General features: G+C 52.6%; 1 protein-coding gene across 2 annotated transcripts in view; it reads left to right on the top strand.

Annotated features, from left to right (window-relative positions):
• The first annotated feature begins 325 nt into the window (after positions 1–325).
• Positions 326–15,418, top strand: part of SLIT3 (slit guidance ligand 3) — a 616,611-nt gene continuing 601,518 nt past the window's right edge. For both annotated transcript variants that reach the window (XR_010746197.1, XM_066342686.1), the window contains exon 1: positions 326–942. Coding sequence is in view for 1 of the 2 variants with exons in the window: in XM_066342686.1 (XP_066198783.1) it covers positions 746–942 (197 nt within the window). In the remaining variant the exon portion in view is untranslated. The remainder of the gene's footprint in view (positions 943–15,418) is intronic.

The raw sequence follows: 15,418 nt of genomic DNA, 5'->3' as shown, positions 1-15,418 counted from the left end.
TTGGGATTGACGGAAAGAATACAAGCAGAGTGCCTAGCTCAGTGCCAGAATCAGGAAAAAGTACCGCCAGCCTTATCCGTCCTTGGTGAATGAGTCTCAATTCTGGGGCCCTGCTAGCCAAGCCCCTTTCCTTTCCTGGTTCCTTCCCTCTCCCTCCTCTACTGCCTCCTCCCTCTGGGCTTCGGTGGCTCCAGCAAAGTTCCCAACTTAGTCGACATGACGCGCCGCGCAGCCAATGGGAGGCGGAGCTGGCGTGTTTTTTTAGGGGGGGGGGGGGATAGGAGGGGTGGGCCCCGCGTCTCTGGTGTCTGCCTTGCTCAGTGAATGGAGAGAGCTAGCGCCGGCCAGCTCACCCGGCTGCGCTGTGCCCCAGCCTCCACCGCTGCGCTCCCGAGTCCAGTCCCAAGGCCGACCTACCCGGGCGCCGTGACCCACTGCGCTCGCCCCAGGTCACGGACCCAGCTCGCACCCCGGGCCACGGTCCAGCGGGGCCAGGGGGCGCTCCGCACCTGGGCACTCCGAGCGATGCGCAGCGGGGCAGCGCCAGCCCCGCCGATGGAGCTGCTGCCTTCCCCGCCGCTCGGCGCACCCCGCTCCGCCCGCGCCCCGCGCGCCTGAGTGTCGAGCTTGCTCCTCCTCCGCGCCAACTCCACCGCCCGCTCCCCAGGCCGTCCGTTCTCCCCCGCGCCTCTTAGCGTCTTGCCCAGCCGTGGCTGCCTCCTCTGGGCGCGGGCCCCTGCACACCATGGCCCCCGGGCGGACAGGGTCCGGCGCCACCGTGCGCGCCTGCCTGGCGCTGGCCTTGGCGCTGGCGAGCGTCCTGAGCGGGCCCCCCGCAGCCGCCTGCCCTACCAAGTGTACCTGTTCCGCCGCCAGCGTGGACTGCCACGGGCTGGGCCTCCGGGCGGTACCCCGGGGCATCCCCCGCAACGCCGAACGCCTGTGAGTACCCCTGCCCCGCCCCACGTGGGCCACCCACCTGGGTCTCAGAGAGGGGCCCCTAGGAGCCAGATCCTGCCCTTTCCTTTGGCCAGGCTGTTTGCCGTCTCTGCTCTCACCCTCTCCTAGATGGGATCCTTCACTCTCTGGCTTAGGTCTGTGGCTTTGGGCAGGTCTGGGAGATCCGTCTCGAGCCCTCTGCGATGGGCCAAGAGCAGTGCCTCTTCTAGGGCGAGGGCTTCAGATGCAGGGCCCGCTGACAGCTTCCAAGAAGAACGCTGGCAGGAGACGGTTAAGAGAACGTTGCAGTCCAGGAGGTCTTAGGGTGAGGGTAAGGGGTCCGCGCTCGTTCAAGAGGGGCGGAGGAGAAAGCTGAAGGGTGATGAGGCGTCAAGGTGCGGAGACAGGAGAGAGGGCCCGAGAGAGGAGACAGGAGAGAGGGCCCGAGAGAGGAGACAGGAGAGAGGACCCGCTTGGAGATCATAATGGGCCAGCTGCTCTCTGGCTACCCTTGCGAGGAAAGTTGAGAGTGTGCGAAGGTCTAACTCCTGAGAAACCAAACGAATTCGGAGTGGATGCTCGCAAAACCCGCCCTGCCTGGAGCGCAGCCTCGGAGATGCCAAGTTGCAGCCCGGGTGCATTTTTTATGGCTCAGTTATAAATGCCTCCCCAAAAAGGCCGGAGAATGGAAATGCTGACAGCCCTTTAAATGAGACCGAGCGCTATAATCTTATAAACCGCACTCAGCCTCGGATCCTGGGCTTGGCAGCGGGAGGAGAAGCGCTTGGAGAGTGGGGTGGATTGACCCTCGTTTTAACCCCAATTGTGCAACCAAATATTTACATTTCAAATGTCAACGTTTTGGAAACATTTATCATTTTGATCCTCGGACCAAAGTCAAAACTTGGACTCAGGGTGGGCTCTTCCTAGCCTGCAGTTGGGGAGTGGGAAGGAGGGAGAAAGGGTGGAGGGAGTTGGAACCAGCCTGGGAACACAGCCCAGAAGTGGGCAAGGGTTTGCTCCGCTGTGGTCGACTTCTCCACGCCTTGCTCTCCCTCCATCCCCTTTCCCCACATGTCTCAGGGGTAGGTGCATGGGGCTTCCACTCTGCCTTCTTGACTTTAGGCTGGAAGAGAAGGATGGGGAGTGTGAGGTGAATTGTCAGAATGTGTTCTTCATGTTCATCACCTCACGTCTCCTTTTCCTCTTTATATATCCCTGGGTGAAAGCACACTAAAACTGCCTTTCTTTTTCCTGGAGCTGTCCTTTGGCTCAAACCCCCACCCCCACCCCCACCCCCACCCCACACACAACTGCAATGAACCATGCAGTTCTATAGGGTTAGAGCTTAACCTTCATTAGCACATGGTAGAAAACAAGACTCAGAAATGTGAAATGACTTGCCCAAGGTCACACACCCAAGTTGATGGCAGTAAAAGAACCAGAACCCAGGTTTTCATCACTTATGGTAGAACCAAAGTATATTTTACCATACCAGTGAAAAATTGGTGTTAGTGGTGTCTTTGGACAACTGAAACTTGGGAACTACTCTCCCTCCTCACAGCAGGGCCAGTCAAAGGAGCTAGCGAAATAAGAACGGTAGCGAATGTTTAATGAATGCTTTTCCTGCCTCAGTTGGTTTACAGGGGCCATCTCATTGAATCTCTACAGCCATCTTATTAGTTACCTAGGTCATGCTTATTATTGCACTTTACAGTGAAGGCAGCCTGTCGTTTGCTCAAGGTCATGTACCCAGCTAAGTGTTTGAATTCGAGCAGGTCTGGTTCCTAAGACCATGCCCTCTACCACTCTGCTGGACATCTTGGAACAAGAGTCAGTTTGGGCCAGGCTCTATAAACAGAAGGGCCTGGGGCGGTTCTGGCTGGGCTTGGGGCTTAGAAAAGACAGCTGTTGTTGCTGCTTCAGGTATGCCACGCCACATCTAGCTTACTTTGACACAAGCTCCCTTTTTATAGACTTGCAACTACTTCTCCTCCATCTTCAAAATCCTGTTGTGTGTTTAGGGAACCAAGGAGAGTGGGCCCGTCTCTCCTCCTGGCCTGGAGGATGTCTTCACAAGCTGCGGGCACAGCACTGCAGTGGGCATGCCGCCCCAGGAGACTCAGAGGTCTCAGGGGCCTCCCCTCGGCTCCAGGACAGGAGAAACTGGGTGGAGACTGGAGGCGTGGGCATTCCCGTGGGCCCCTGCTGGAGCCATGGTTACTGGCAGGCCCTGGCAGAGTAGGAGGTGCCTGGGAGTACCTGAGGCTCAGCTGCCTTGGTTCTGGTCACTCGTGCCACCTGGGTTGGGGTGCAGAGGGGTTGTGCAGCTGGCAAGGCTGGCCCTCATTCCAGTCTCCGTCCCCCTGGAGAGAGGGGCGGCCTTTAAGAGCAAGCTGGTTCAGAGTGAAGGCAGGGGTCAGGAGCAGCCCACCCCAGGCCTTCTCCACCCTTCCTTCTCTCTCAGTCAACTCAGATGGAACCTTTTAAGTCTGCAAACTGTGGCAGGGGGGATATTTGGCATGTCTATGCAAAAGATTTCTTCAGGGAGGAATTTCTCATTCCTTCCTTCCTTCATTCATTCAACAAACAGTGCTTGAGCCTCTGTTGCATTCCAGTCACTGTGTATAAAATCATTGCATACACAGAAAAGAAGCCAGCAGTTCAGCTTAAAGAATGTAAGCAAAGGACGGGAGCAGGCAACTTCCTTTAGTGAGCCCTTTAAACTTAGGGCTCAGATTTTCATGGGCCACACGTTTGTCAGCCCTGCTGTCACGTGCTCAGGACCCTCCTAAGACCCACTTTTCTGATCTCACGTTTTCGATGTGTTTTATAACAAAGAAGAAGCATTTTTCTTCCTTCTTTATTCCTGCTGCTCTAACTCCCAAAGTGGCTTTTCTGGTGCATGTGTGCATGTTCATGTGCGTGCGTGTGTGTGTGTGTGTGTGTGTGTGTGTGCGTGTGCGTGAGAGAGAGAGAGAGAGAGAGAGAGTTTCTCTGGGTATTTTTGAATTCCGAGGCCTTGTCTGCTCCTGGTGCAGCATTAAGGAAAACCCGTGTGAGGATAATGTGGCCACCATTTGGACTTTGCTTCGGGCCTGGAATGGGGCCTGTTGAATTAATTGTTCGTGATTAAGCTGCTATCAGAGTTGGGGGGTCTGTGTTCCAGCTTCTTCTCCAGAATGTCAGCACATCTCACAGAAAGAGAAACTCTCCTGTCATTTATAAACTACTGACAATTCTTTCCCTCTCAATGAGAAGGTGACACCCACAAGAAAGCTAAATAAACGCAGAGGAAAACTCGGTGTAATTTATTATCCCATGCGGCAGAGATAGAGGACAGGGGGACAGGAAGTGAACGGCGGTGCCTGAAACAAAACATTTACCATGGAGCACAGAGTAAACAGATGTTGCATTTACCCGTCTCCGTACAAAAGGAGCCCACAGATGTAACTCTTCTCCAACCACAATCTCAGCCTGGAAAAGAGGAGACAGATAAAAATGAACACTCACGTGGGGCCCCCTCCCCCCTCCTGCCCAAAGGCAGGCAGAGGCCCACTTCGCACCCGCAGCGAGGTGGCGGCCCCAACAGCGGAGTGGGGCGCGAGTGGACATCTTTGGTTTTTCACTTGGCCCCGGAACATGCTGGAGACTGCCGTATTTAAATAAACATTTCCTGTTTGCGAAGGAAAACGGGCGAAAGGCTGAAACGTGAGAATGTGGTAACTTAATTTTCTCCATCACTCCAGATGACGGCAGGCTTTGCTAGTGGTTGGGTCCAATAAAAACCCACACCGTGTCATAGGCTTTCCTTCACTTGACCACAGAGGTCCCCAGGTCAAGTGGGAGACTTTCCAAGATGCTCAACAGCCAAGCCCTGCGTCCTGGTACTCCCAGCCCTCAGGGCCGGCTCAGAGGGTGAGGGGCAAGCCGGTGAATCACGGGACCTCTGTGAGCCAGCCATGGCCATGTGGCCTTTCTGGGAAGCACAGTGCTTTGCAACTCAGAACAGATTGCTTTACCTCTCTGGGCCTCATTTTCCTGAAGGTAGAATTCTACGATAGTCTTAAAGGTTTTCCATTTATGGTCCTCTTCCCCAGTATCGAGATCAGTGCCTAGCACATAGTAAGTTTTTAACAAACATGTGTTGACAAAATGAATGAGGACTCCCAAAATTATTTCTTTTCTTTAGATCTTACTAGTGAAAGATGGGCAACTACCGATTTGTATTTTTATGCATGGCCAAAGACAGCTTACTAGTAATTGTAACTCATAAGTTATTAAGGTTTTCTAAAATTTGGCTCTCGTGAACTAAAATTATTTCCTTACTAGAGTTACCAAAGATTCCTAATGAGTGATTCACCCCGGAGTCTGGTTGCCAGGCATTGCTTAGCAACCTTACAAAACTCCTACTGTGCACATGCCTGTGGAAAGAGCTAGAAATCCTGAACACGTAAATCATAGGACTTTCTAATCAGGAACTCCACAGCATCACCTGTACTCTCTGTGGTTTTTTGATTGCTGCTCTTCTTGTATTAATTGATGTATTTGTAGGATCATTATTAAGTACTGTATTGCTTTTGCCGGTCATCTGGGTCTTATATTAATTTTGCCATTTGGATTGTTATATAGTTTCTCTCCCATTCTGTTTGTTGTCACTGAGTTCTTTCTCCCCTGGAAAGTGTGAACGGTGGGACTGAGAGTCGTGGAGTCTTTTCTGTGGACTGAACGGGCCCTGGCAAGAAGGTTTGGGAGCCCCGTGCCTAGTGGCTCCGGAGCGGGCTCTTGGGGATGGCTCTGGTTTGAATGCTGGCTCTGTTCAGTCTTTGCCGCTGCACCTGGGGTAGTTCCTCCAGTCTGGGCTGCAGTCTGTTTAGCGCCTGGGTCCCGTCTTCCCACACCTGTGCTACAGGGATGATCATTGCGCTGGGCCCGTGGGAATGTCATGCACGTGGCTCCAGGGGAATCACGTGATGCACCCCGCACGGTGACCAACGTAGTGTTTTATCAGCTCCCAGCTCCTTTTTTCTTACTTGTAATGTGTGCGTGGTAAACGTTCTTCTTGGGGAAGGTTAAATGAAATAACGCACAGGAAGGGCTTAACACAGTGCCAGGCCCGTAGTTCTCCACAAACTCTTCCCAGTCGCGGCCAGGGTTGTGATTTCCGTCTCTCCGTGGCGGGCGCCGTCCAGCTGGAAGGGTTGAGACGCCCACTTCAAACCTGTGTCCCGGGGAGGTAAGTTCCTCGCCTGCCTGCGCGGAGGCTGTGCCCAACACCCCGGGCCGGGCTTCCTTCCTCTCCTCGCTAGCTAAGCCCAGGTTGGCCTCTGTGGCGTAAAGAGGGGATTAAGGTTGAAGTGGTTTATATCTTTGCCATGGGCAGGCTGCTTTGTGGTATATTTAAATAAGGAATGCAGTTTATTTATTTATTTTGGGGGGAGGGGTTGGATTTTCATGGGGAATTTTGGCCCTGATTTTTTTTTTCTTTCAATTCTCATTCCTCCTGTCTTTCCCTAAATACCTTCTTGTCCCGACTTCCCGTGTCTGCCTCCATTACTCATTACTGCTTTTACTTGAAACAGCTGCATTTCCTAGCATGCTCCACCCTTATTATGTAAGGTGGTCTTAACCCTTTTTAGAACTGCTGAAAGAAAAAAGAAAAAAAAAAAGAAAGGAAGAAAGGCCTGGAAGCTTTTCCAGAGAGTTTTTCTGAACCAGCAGTACTCCTGGACAGGACAGATGTCGAGGGCGCCCCGCCGTGGCACATGGTGTTGACTTCTCTCCGTTATCCCTCACTCTCCAGCCTGAAATTTAAATCAGCCTTGCCCGGGTGGAAAGGGCTCATGCATCATAGGAAACCTCTGATTCTCTGTCCTGCAGACCTGGATTGTGGGGTTGTTTTTTTTATTTATTTTTTTTTTATTTTTCTGAAGCTAGAAACCGGGAGAGACAGTCAGATGGACTCCCGCATGTGCCCGACCGGGATCCACCTGGCACGCCCTCCAGGGGGCGATGCTCTGCCCCTCCAGGGCGTCGCTCTGCCGCGACCAGAGCCACTCTAGCGCCTGGGGCAGAGGCCAAGGAGCCATCCGCAGCGCCCAGGACATCTTTGCTCCAATGGAGCCTCGGCTGCGGAAGGGGAAGAGAGAGACAGAGAGGAAGGAGGGGGGAGGGGTGGAGAAGCAAATGGGCGCCTCTCCTGTGTGCCCTGGCTGGGAATCGAACCCGGGACTTCTACACGCCAGGCCGACGCTCTACCACTGAGCCAACCGGCCAGGGCCTGGATTGTGTTTTGTAACGACTGTGACTGCTGGGCTGCCACAGGGTAGACTCTCGTCCCCACTCACTGTGGCCTTCACAGCTCTGTCGGCAGCATCACACCCGACACAGCCCTTCCCCTGGATCATCTGTGGAGACGTGTGCCATTAAACGTCCTCAATGTCGAGCAGAGAGGGAGATGGGGGAAGTAACTATATTTGTGGGTGAATGTGTGGACTCCGGAGCCAGACGGGGCTCCAATCCTGGTTTACCACTTACTTACTGGCTGGGAATTTTTTCCATTTGTAACATGGGAAGAATAATAAGAGCCCCTTCATAGGATGCAATGAATGTCGACTTAACTCAGATTGGTTGCTTCGATCACAGCACTAAGTGTCCCTGTCAATGTTATTATAATTCTTACTGACTGTAGTCTTCCTCCCAGAGAATGCTCAAGATAAAGCCTGATTTGGAAAAATATAGATTGACAAGATTGAAAAGGGTTCTTGTCCACATTCAGCTATGTGTATGGTTATGTGGTGATCTTCCACCAACATAATTTTGGAGAAAATGGCCATTTTCCCTTGATTACATCCACTGGTGAGGAACTCAGTTCTTCCTAAAGCAATTTATTCCATTTGCAAAAACAATTACTGTATAATAGTAATTATTTCCCTTTTATGGGGGGGGGTTGATCTTATTTCCCATAGATTGTTGTTATATAGAGCAATTATATTCCTTCTTCCAAATGATAGGACTTTAAAAATCGTATTGTTGTTGTATTTCTCACCACCCACTTATCCAAGTTTTTTTTTCTTCCATATACTTTTATGATTACCTTAACTATTCTGTATGTGTTAGACTTGAGGCAGGCTCTCTCCCATGTCCAGTTAGCTTCCTCTTAATAGGTTCTAATCTTTTTGCCCGTGTTAGAATGGGACTGTCTGCTCTCTCGCTACCTTGACTTCCATCGGTGTATTTTAAAGGGACGTTGCCCTACGAGCAGCTATTGGACTCATTTCACCAGGCTGTTCACTGCATCCCCACTGCCTCCCCAGCCCTCCCTGCTGTCGATCCCTTTGACCCCATCCCAGACTTGTGCATCTGACTTTCTGGAGTCTGAATTGCAACACTTTGCATTTATCCTAATTCGATTTTGGCAAATAGTTTTATTTCATCAGCTTTTCAGAAACACTTCCTATTTTGAGTTTCTCATCTCGCCTGTTAGCCACCCCTCTCCCCAACTGCTCTGCAGTTTTGGTGAACGTGCCCTGTGGATCTTTGTCCAGGTCGTCAGTATAATCAACAGAGTCCTCTCTGCTTTTTTCAGTGTCTCTCTATGGTCTGGGGTGTGGATTCCATAAATATATTGTCCTGTTCTTTTGGATAAAAATCTTGAGGTCTTATTGGCCCATAGCATCTTCTTTCCCTGGGGTTCTGTTGTTCATATTTTCTCTGGAATGAATTCCTGTTAATGCTTAATTCCTCTGTTTGTTGAATTTTCTCTAAAGTCTTGCTTTCTCATAGCACTTTTCATCAGGACTTTAGCTTCATCCTTGTCCTGTTAGGCTGGTGCCAGAAGCCCCACTGGTAATAGGATGTGGGGTGTGTGTGTGTGTGTGTGTGTGTGTGTGTGTGTGTGTGAGAGAGAGAGAGAGAGAGAGAGAGAGAGAGAGAGAGAGAAAGAGAGAGAGGGAGAGAGATTCTGTGTTGGAAAATATTTTAGCCTGAGAAATTGGGCCCTTCTTTCAGCAGCAGAGCTCACTGAGAAGCTTTAGTTTCTCACAGTCACTCCCTTTGCCACCCTGGGTGCCCTTGGGCACAGGGCTTGTTCGCCTGAGTAGCACTGGGACTGAATGCGATGGAGGAGGAAGCACAGAGGACTGAGGCCGACAGGCTCTCCCCCCATGTCTGTAGGTCTCAACCACCCCCATCACCGCAGCGCCCACTTAGAGAGCCCCTCTCTGTGCCTGGGGCTATGTGTGTGTGTGTGAGAGAGAGAGAGAGAGAGAGAGAGAGAGAGAGAGAGAGAGAAAGAGAGAGAGGGAGAGAGATTCTGTGTTGGAAAATTGACTTCACATTGACGGACTCATTTCACCTTACGGCCTTGCGGGGCAGGAACTCACACTGCCCTCATTGCACAGAGGAGGGGGAAGTGAGAGAGGTGAAGGAACTACCCTAGGTAGGAGCAGGTGCCTCAGGGCTCCACCAGGCAGGCGGGCTTCAGGTCTGCGCTCCAACCACCGGTCAGGTCACTCCTCTCAGATCTTTTAAGTCGGCCCCTTCTCTGTATTCCAAACTCAACTCTCAAAGAACAACTGGAAGAAAAAAATATATGTGTCCCAGTTGAATCAGTAAGCACCTGTTCAATGCGCGGCATCTGGCGAGGAATGCCAATGGGATGTTCTGGACATCTGGCGGAAGAGCCGTTATGTCCAGTTTGGGGAAGTGGAAGGCATTAGAATTGGAGCTTGAATAGGGTTTCCATAGGTAGAAATGGGAACATGGTACAGATTCACAAATATTCATGGTTACATGGAGCCGAATAAGGCACGAGCCCACTTTAAAAGGATGGAAGCCGCACTTTAGGAAGTTTTAGGTGACAAGACCATTTGGAACAGAATCCAGTAGGTCAAGTCTTAAGGAAAATATATATCCCCATGGTTATGTGGCTAATTACTATTATTTTTAAAGTTTTAGAATATGAGGGGATAAATTCTCTGAGAACAGTTGTGATGAGCCTTGTGGACTGCTGTTTCCCCCCATGATATGTGCCTAGCTTTGGGCAGGACTTGCCCGCCTCATCGGTTTAGATGTACCGCTCACAGGTCCTGCTAAAACAGCGTAGAGAGGTGCATCCTGGCTGAAGTCCTGGGACTGCACTTCTCACGGCTTTATCACTGCCTGTGTGGGCTCAGGCTCCCATTCTCTTGTCCGAAATGCCAGTCTGGGTTCCTGACCCCTGATTCATTCTGCACTTTGGCAACAGTGTGGGTTGTGGTTCCTGAGAGTCTGCCAGCACATTTAACCACCCACCTTGACTCCCTCTTGAGCTGTTCAGCCTCCCTAGTTCCTGTCTGCTCCCCAGCATACCCACTCCGTGCTCCCCAGCATGCCCACTCCGTGCTCCCCAGCATACCATTCCGTGCTCCCCAGCATGCCCACTCCGTGCTCCCCAGCATGCCCACCCCATGCTCCCCAGCCGCTCCCCAGCATGCCCACTCCTCGCTCCCCAGCATACCCACTCCGTGCTCCCCAGCGTACCCACTCCGTGCTCCCCAGCGTGCCCACTCTGTGCTCCCCAGCGTGCCCACTCCGTGCTCCCCAGCATACACACTCCTCGCTCCCCAGCATGCCCACTCCTCGCTCCCCAGCATACCCACTCCGTGCTCCCCAGCATGCTCACTCCGTGCTCCCCAGCTTACCCACCCCGTGCTCCCCAGCATGCTCACTCCGTGCTCCCCAGCTTACCCACCCCGTGCTCCCCAGCTTACCCACCCCGTGCTCCCCAGCATGCCCACCCCGTGCTCCCCAGCATGCCCACTCCGTGCTCCCCAGCGTGCCCACTCCGTGCTCCCCAGCGTACCCACTCCGTGCTCCCCAGCGTGCCCACTCCGTGCTCCCCAGCGTGCCCACTCCGTGCTCCCCAGCATACCCACTCCGTGCTCCCCAGCGTGCCCACTCCGTGCTCCCTGTCCTCTACAGTGTGCACACACCCTGACTCTGGCTGGTCTGCATGGTGCAGAGCCGTGAACTTCTGATCTGAGGCTTGTGGGCTTGCCCATGGATTTCAGCATCTTGTGCATCTCTGGTTGAGCCTGAGCTGCCCCTGGCCCGGCCTTACCCTTCCAGGTTGGCTTCCTGCTCCCCCCCCCCCTTCACATAGCTCCCCACGGCCTTGGTAACTGAATTTGGACTTTCACCATCTCAGCCTCGGGACCTGAGATTGGCTTGCAGGAGGATTTCTGTGGCAGAGACCTTCGTTGGAAACTAGAGACTGCCAGCCCACTGCCTTGAGTCCTGGAAACCACTTCAGGCTTCACCCTCATGGCCACCTGAGGCCTTTCATGATGCCCAGGCTGGAGCGTAGAGGTGCTCCAGGGCTGGACTCCGTGAAGGATGAGTCACACCATGCCCTGAGCACCTGCAACCCAGGCAGAGAATAGAGCAGGCTTTCTGTGGTCGAAACGCCCAGGGACGCCGATTTCACTGGAGCGCTGTCCTGCTCAGAAAGGAGTTGCAGAAGTTTCTGGAATGTCCAGCACTTTCTTGACTTCTTTTTCTTTGATCCTCCCCATCTCTGCTCAACTTTAGCATGTGGGTAGAAAACTATTTTATATGTGGGGTTTCTAAGGAGTATTAATGGCAGCCAACAGGGAATACTCTTGCACGCAACCTTAAATGAGCAAAATACCTAGGCAGAATTCTGGTTTTCATCATTAAAGAAACAACTGTGGAACATGGCAGAAGTATTTATCTGAGTCACAGTTGCCTCATTTGTAACCTTCAGAATGGTAGGAATGATACTTCTCGCATGGAACTGATTGTCTAAATGAGATCAGATATCTACAGATGCTTCCTAAATTCAGTGCTATGCAAATAAATACCTTAATGAGTCCACCTATAATATCTGAGTTTAACTACTAAATCTTGTATCTGAAAGATGGGGTTCCGCTTAGAACCTCACACTCACTGAGCTCAGAAGCCCTGCTCAGAGTCACCCCCGACTCTGAACTTTAACTTGACAAGATCAAGCTTTCACGGATGCAAATTGTAGCCTCACACCAGCCACGTCAGCAACCCAACCAGGTGGACTTCAAAGGACTTTTTGCCTAAATGAGTTAATCATTATGTATTAACTAACAAGCCTCACTTTTCAAGGAAACAGAACCAAAGAAGGCACTCCATGAAGAATGGAGTCATTTAAAGGAGCTATTTGGTCCTACTGTGTCCCAGGGATGCTGATGAATAAGCAAGTGAAATGTCCCCATAACTAGAACAGCTCAGAATAGTAGCACAGCAGTCTGGGCCGTGCGTTCCCGCCACGGGGCTGGCAGGGCGAAGGCCGCCGCGCTCGGTTCCGGGAGTTCTGGGAAGGTGGGGGGGGGGGCGTGCGAGGACAGGGACGGGTCTGATACCAAGTCCTCGGGCCCACGGAGGAAAGCAAGCCCCACTCGGCCCTCTCGGTGCATACAAGTATGTAGAAAAATGCACATCTCATATTCAAAAACATAGTACAAATAGAATTAAAAGATTAAAAAAAAAAAAAAACGATGGGGAAAATATTAATCTGAGAACAATTGTCTCCAAGAAAGCATTCAAGTATGTCCCCACAGCTAGCTGGCAAACGGCGCAGCTCTGTATGTTATTAGAGTCCTGACTCTGTGGAGCACTGACCTTATTTGAGAAGCATTTCGTAAACACTGACACACACACAGCCCAGCAGCTTTCGGGGCCGTGAGGAGATACAGGGCCTCCTTTGGGAGGCCGGCCCTCCCTCCCGGGCTCGTCCAGCTGTAACTGGACCACTGGACCTGGTGCCCCTGGCGTGCTAATGCCCCTGGTCTTCTCCTTCTGCTTTAACTAAGCAGGTAGTAACTGTCCCAGGAGGAAATGAGGGAGGAGGGGGCCTTGCACTGAAATTCGCTGTTTGGGCAGGTTTGCCTCGGAGTGGGTAGGCCGCAGAGGAACTCAGCTTTGAGGAGAAGGGTCTGAGAACGGGCAGTTGGCCCAGTTTCTTTTTGGAGACTTTGTCTTGTGCCTGCAGATCTGTGAGGTATGTGTGCAGGGGGTGGGTCCCAGACAGTGTCCTCCTGGTTCTTTGGAATCGATACCTGTGGCCTGCAAGGGCCCCAAGAAAACACGTGGACTACATACACCTCACTAGAAGTTGGCACATTTCTCTCCATTGCTGCCAGCTTACAAGTCCTGAATTTCTGCCACAGAACTGAGGGCTGTTCCTCCTCTCCGTCCTTCCCCCCTCCCCTCCTCCCTCCCCCCTCCCCCTCCCCTCCCCCTTCCCCTCCCCTCCTCCTTCCCCCTCCCCTACTCCTTCCCCCTCCTCCCTCCCCCCCTTCTCCTTCCCCTTCTCCCCTCCCCCTCCCCTCCTCCTTCCCCTTCCCACCTCCCCCTTCCCCTCACCCTCCCCCTGCCCTCCCCCTCCTCCATCCCCCATCCTCTCCTCCTCCCCTCCTCCCCTCCTCCCCTCCTCCCCTATTCCCCTCCTCCCCTTCTCCCCCCCTCCCTCTTTCTCCTCCTCCTCCTCCTATATTCTTTCCTAAGAGATTTTCAGGCTTTCCAGGTCTCCCTGGAGACATCCTCTCCACCCTGCCCCACTGATCTCCGCCCACCTGGACAGATGACTCTCGGAGTGTGATGGGAGGGGACCTGGGCTTTGCAGTGTGAGCTGCCCTCAGGAGAAGTTTGCCCTGCTTGTCTTTCAGCCTCTGGAAAGATCTCCGAGCCACAGGAAACTTCTGCCTATCTGGGAAGGCAAGGGAACAGAGAGGGACCCAGTCTAGTTCAAAAGAGATACAGACTAATGTGGAACTGGAGAGGGCACTTTCCGATTGCAGAGCATATCCTGAGAGCCCGCAGTGCCCAGGTAGCTTGTTTGGGGTCCAGGATGGGAGGGTCTTAGGGAAACGGCCAGGGGAGGAATGCTGGGAACCGGGACTGGAGCAGGAATCCAAAATGACACTTACTTCATGCGAGTCTTTAGCAACCCTAGTGCCCCCCTCGCTTACTTCATACCAGGGCTGGTGACCAGCGCTCTGTTTATTCTGTGGAGGCTTACATGTTAATACTTTCTGAAGCGATTTTCATATGCTTCCTCCTGCCCTCCTTGTGTGTTCTAGAGATTTCGCAAAGACCTAAATCTCCTCTGGGTTCTCTCCCGACTGGGGCCGCATGCTGATTCGAGCCCTAAGTCAGCCAGGAAACTCTCTTCTGCCTCTAAAACAGGAAGCATCTCCTTCCGAGAAGACTGCGCTCCAGTTTTCTTTGTCTGTGTTGCTAATGAACAAAGAGGCCCCATTGCAAAACAGCATTTCATGAGCAGAGCGGGGCCGATAGCACCTCTTGCCAAATGTGACTGTGTAGCTGTGTGTGTGGGGGGGAAACAGCTTTGTCAAGAGGAGGGCTGAGGGAGGCAGCTCTGGGGAATTTTTAGCAACGGCAGCATGGTGTCGTGGAGGGAAGGCTTGCCTGGGAATGGGAAGACCCCGTGGTACCTCTGACGCTCCGAGTGACCTTGGACGAATCACTTGACCTCTCTGGGCCTCGGTTTCCTCATCTTTAAAGAGGATGAGGGGGGGTAGACTGGAAGACCTCCAAGGATCCTTCCAGCCCTCTGCGTCCTCACTTCGGGGGGCTGGGATTTGGGGTGTAGACCTGAGCCAGCAGTTGACCAACCCAAGGGACTTGCTAGAGGCAATAGAGAGGCCAGGACAGCTGCTTAAGGGAGTGGCTGGTCCTTGATTAAGGCTCAAATAATTAGCTCAGCTCCACAGTAAGCCTTCTGAAATTAGGAAAGAGAAATATGTTTAGTTTCAAAAATAGTAGTCGGTGTTTCTTAAAACCGATCGGGTTTGGGCTTTGTAGACGTTATGCACAGACTTGCTTTCCCTTGCTCTACAGCAGAGCCGTTTGGAGCGGCAGTGCTGGGGTTAGTGTGACCTGGGCTTGAATGGCCTCACGGGCTAAGTCATCTCGGGCATGTTCTTTAACAATAACTTGCTTCATTGGGCTGCTGGGAGGATCCAGTGAGGTAATACACGTCCAGCTCAGAGGACAGTGCCTGCCATTAAATAACCACTCAAACAGCCATTATTCTGATCACTGACGGCTGCTGAGCAAACCACTCCAAAACTAGTGTTGGAAAGCAACGGTGACTTGATTATGCTCTTTGGGTCAGGATTTTGGATACGGCTCCGTGGGGTTGGTTTCTCTCTGCTCCCTGACGTCTGAGGCTTCAGTGGGAGTGTGTGAGCTTGAATGGCTGGGTGCGAAAGTCACCTGCCTGCTGTGCGCTCACTTGTCTGGACCCCAGACCGGGTTGACTTGAAGGCTGAGCTCGATCATAACTGCTGACCAGAGGGCCGGCCTGTGAGCCTCCACGTGGTTCGAGCTTGCTCGCAGCATGGTGGCCTTGGAGCTGACTTCTTACGTGGAGGCTCACAGCTCCGAGAATAGTTGTGCCATCGTGTTGTCAAAGCCGTGT

Source organism: Saccopteryx leptura, chromosome 6 (genome assembly GCF_036850995.1).
Source record: "Saccopteryx leptura isolate mSacLep1 chromosome 6, mSacLep1_pri_phased_curated, whole genome shotgun sequence".
Taxonomy (NCBI): Eukaryota; Metazoa; Chordata; class Mammalia; order Chiroptera; family Emballonuridae; genus Saccopteryx; species Saccopteryx leptura.
The sequence above is the reverse complement of the archived record's forward strand: the minus strand, read 5'-3'. Positions and strand labels throughout refer to the sequence as shown.